The sequence below is a fragment of the Sprattus sprattus genome (assembly GCF_963457725.1).
Source record: "Sprattus sprattus genome assembly, chromosome: 13".
Taxonomy (NCBI): Eukaryota; Metazoa; Chordata; class Actinopteri; order Clupeiformes; family Clupeidae; genus Sprattus; species Sprattus sprattus.
In genome coordinates, this window is record NC_137911.1 from 13,633,103 (window position 1) to 13,637,307 (window position 4,205).

The 4,205-nt window shown below is 46.0% G+C and overlaps 1 protein-coding gene across 1 annotated transcript; it reads right to left on the bottom strand.

Moving 5' to 3' along the window:
* Positions 1-382: 382 nt before the first annotated feature.
* On the bottom strand, positions 383-3,654 carry dlk1 (delta like non-canonical Notch ligand 1; the record flags this gene model as incomplete). Its single annotated transcript, XM_080849924.1, has 5 exons — positions 383-1,163; positions 2,184-2,325; positions 2,820-2,950; positions 3,292-3,355; positions 3,585-3,654. 5 exons carry the CDS (start codon positions 3,652-3,654, stop codon positions 383-385), a joined length of 1,188 nt encoding a protein of 395 aa, XP_080706050.1.
* Between the last annotated feature and the right edge of the window lie 551 nt (positions 3,655-4,205).

Genomic DNA, 4,205 nt, shown 5'->3' on the forward strand with positions numbered 1-4,205 from the left:
TCCATATGTCTCTGACAAAAATAATATACTAACTAGAGTATTTTTACAGCTAAATACAGTTCAAATACTGTCATGTACTGAAACATAAATTGGCACATCCCTCTTTTGGCACAAAGTGTTTGCTGATTACATTCAAGTGTCATGGTGCCTGGTGAGACCCCTGCCTCTTGAACTGGGTTTAGGTCTCCATGATGGTAATTTGATAATAACCACAGGCAATCAAGAGGTAGTGCTTCTCCTCCTGATCCAAATACGTATGTGACTCAATAACCTGGGTCCTGGCAACTGACCCCCTTCACACACATTCACACACACACACACACACACACGCACGCTCTTTCTCTCTCTCTCTCTTCGAGCCCTACACGCTCACATCCTGAGCTCAAATCGATGTGTAATGCTTCCCGTAGTTAGTCAGCTTGATTTTCTCGGGCAGGATGATGTTGACCGAGTGCTCCTCTCCGCCTTCACAGCCACCGCTGGTCCTCAGCAGGTGCTCCCTCTGCTGCCTGACCAGCTGGCTGTACTTGGCGTTGGCCATCCAGGCCTCGCAGCGGCTGAAGAAGACGATGGCCGTGGTGCCCAGCACCACCAGGCAGGTGAGTAGGCCCAGCACGGCGAAGCAGACCAGCTGGCTGCGTGTGACTACCGCGCCCGGCGCGTGTACCGTCTCCTTCAGCGTGATCTTCAGCAGCTCGCGCTCCGGTGGCCGCAGCAGCCTGTGGAAGGCGTGGGCCGGGAGGCTGTAGTGCTGCGGGGACAGGTTGTTGTGGTGGGACTCAGGGTGCTTGGACTTGGGTCTGAGTTTGGGTCTATGTGGGGTGCAGAGTGGGCTGGCGTACCCAGGCAGGCACAGGCAGCGGAAGCTGGCATCGGTGCCATTCAGGCAGGAGCCGCCGTTGAGGCACGGGTTGCTGGAGCAGGGGGAGAGGTGGTCGTGGATGCTGTTGTTGCAGCTGAGGCCGCTGTATCCAGGGGGACAGCTGCAGGTGTGGGCGGGGCCCTGACCGTTGCAGACCCCACCATTGGCACAGGGGTTTGGGTGGCATGGGGCGGTTTTGGTCTCACAGAAGCCCCCAGTGAAGCCGGGTGGGCAGACGCAGGTGGCATGAATTGCCAAGCCCTGCGCGTTGTGACAGGTACCTCCATTTTGGCAAACAGAACTGCCAAAGAAAAACACATTTTTAGATTACTGTTCCTGAGGGATCAATTCAATTCAGTTTTTCCCTGCTCCTGTAGCTCAGCAAGGTGGTCACAGCATCAAGGTCTCGGGTGCCATCCCTTGGGAGTAGACTGACAAGACTGGCTATCATAGTTTTAGTTTAAGCCACATTTAAATGATGTGTCTGCCTAATTAATGAAAGTAAAGACCTATTTTTAGATGGCAAGAGCCAGTTAAGAGGACAATTGTGTAGACCTTGCTCAAGGGTTCAACAGCAGAATTTCCCATTTCATATGAAGTTTCAGTTGATACATCCAGACGTTCATTTATCACATAGTATAACCATCAAGAATTTCACCCAATAACGTTTAGGATGTTGTTCATCAACCAAACCACATGGTTACTCTGGCTAAATAAAGAGCGTTAGGGAATAGCAAACAGCTTGGCTGGCTGTACTTGGCGTCGGATAGCCTGAGATAATGTGAGTGTAATTGAATTCAAACACAGATTTGGACCATCTTCTGTAACATCCTTTTGTCCTAAACTGCTTCATTTTTCTACACATTTCTCCAGTTGTTAAAATGAACCTAGAACAATTTCCATGGCCTAATCCTTTTGTCAAAGGATAACTCTAATCAGTTGGTAATCAGTATTCAGTTGCTTCAACCTTGCTTGAAAACCTTGATAAGCAGGCACAGTGATTAATACTCTGGTAAGCATCACATAATAATTCACTTCATTTTCTTAGAAAGAAAGTGTGTGTTGTTGGGCAAGAAATCAAGCCTTCTTCATACCAAGAGCCATACTGTACCTTAAGAGGTTGTACCTCTGAGCCATAGATGGCCACTGCATTAAAACAAGTTTAGATTGGTCTGAGAGCTGTATATTTCCAGGGTAGTGATGTGATCTGTGGATGCAGGAGGCTTAAGGTGGGTGTTTGTGTGGATCTGTAGAGGAGTTGCAGCACAAAGGGAAAGCCGTGTGGCAGAGAACATATGTGGAGACAGTGGATGGTCATTACCCATTCTTGAGGCACTCTCCCCTCCTCAAGTGGCAACGCTCCCCGGTGTACCCCGGGGGACAAACACAAAGGTATCCTCCCTCGCCCGTCTCGATGCAGGTGGAGTTTCCAGAGCAGGGTTTGGCAGAGCACGGGTTTGTGTCTGAGAGAAAAGTATAAAATGTTCTGGTTTATTCCGTGAGGAAAATGAATGCTCAATGGTGCATCTTCTATACTTGTACTACTAGCACCGCTAACACATCTAACACACAGGCACATTCTCTCTCGCTCTCTCTCAGTCTTTCAAGTCAGTCTCATACATAAACACAGTGTGTGTGTGCTTGCTTGTGTGTTTCTGTGTGTATGTGTGTGTGTGTGTGTGTGTGTGTGTGTGTGTGAGAGAGAGAGAGAGAGAGAGAGAGCGAGAAGGTGAAAATAGAGAGAACAGTGAAAACAGAATCTCATTAGTTTCTGTGAGATCTCCCAGATAAAGGGGCCCGAACCAACTGAGTATTGAACAACAGAGACAGCAGCGCTTTATTTTTATCCCTACATGCCCACAAAGGTTCATCAGCAAGGAGAGTGTATGCAAACCATGTCACATGACCAATTCTCCAGGGCAAACTAAAGATTTTCAATGAGGCTCAGGCTTCTGACCTTCATCACATTGGCTTCCTATCCAGCCTTCCTCGCACACACACTGCCATGGCTTCTCACATGTCCCGTGAACACATCCTGGGAAAGGTATGCACTGGTCGCATGTTGCACCCTCCCAGCCCGGCTGGCACCTAAAAATGTGACATTGTTGTTGACGTGTTACATCTGCAAATCACATACTTAGAATTGCTTTTGCCGTTGTGAAGCCCCAGGAAAATGTTCAAAATTAGATATCCTGCAATAATCTCTGAATAGCTTTCCTGATTATAGTCCAAATTTGAATTGGCAGGTGTAATGGTGTTGAATCTGCTGTGCTTTAAGTCAGTAAAGAATTATTACAGAAGGTAGCACACTGTGGATACCCTCCCTAAGGCAGTCACACGGTAAAGGGGGACACATCTCAAGCATCATTTGGGACTACATAAACACAATGGGTGTTTCAGTGTGTCAATAACCACAAATAGCTACATACCTGCATGTGCCATTTTCTTCACAAACCCCATTATCCTTGGTACAGCCAGCGGTACATTCCAAACCTATTTCAGGGCACAGCAGCGGAACATGGAAAGAAATGGGCAGTTTTCCTTAAAACAATGTATTTAACTATAGCCTTTTCATGCACATTCACACAAAAAAACGAACGTTTAAATAAATACTAGTTTTAGACAATAATAATAATTATAATAATAATAATAATAATAACAACAACAACAATAATAATAAAAGGAACTTGACAGGATGTTTATTTTTTTAATTTTTTTTTACCTTTGCCGATGTCAACAGTTATGAGGCAAAAAAAAAAGATAGCTAGGATATGAAAACCACATGCATTCATCCTTGGTGCTTTGGTATATCCAGATTTCCCTGAAACATAAGCATGTGTAAGCTGAGAAGGGCAGGCAGCGGAGCTCCAAGGCGTTCTGTTTCTGTTCTGATATACCCTACAGCACAGAGGTTGTCCGGTAGTGAAACAGAAGTAGGTCCGTCTTGAGGAAAGTTAAGACAGAAATCACTAGAGCAAACGCTTTAAATATCACGTAAGTTCAAGGCAGCTTAGGGTATCAAAACATTTAATTTATGGCGAATACACGACACAAAGGGACCTTTGTCTAAACACCAGTCACTGGAAATATTGTAACTCAAATTAGTCCAGTTGGGTCAGTCGCAAAAGAGTCAAAATCCGATTACCATCTCTGAGAGATATTGCGGGGGGAAAAAAATCACCTAAGTCTCTTCGTTGCCCCAGCTTCCTTTAAAATTAATCATATTTTGCCGCTCCGGTGTGATGCCAATTCCAAGGTAGCCTACTCAGGGACAATCCTGAAGGAAGAGTGTATTCAGACGTTGGAGACGGTCCACTTTATGCTCCTCCCACATCAATTCGCG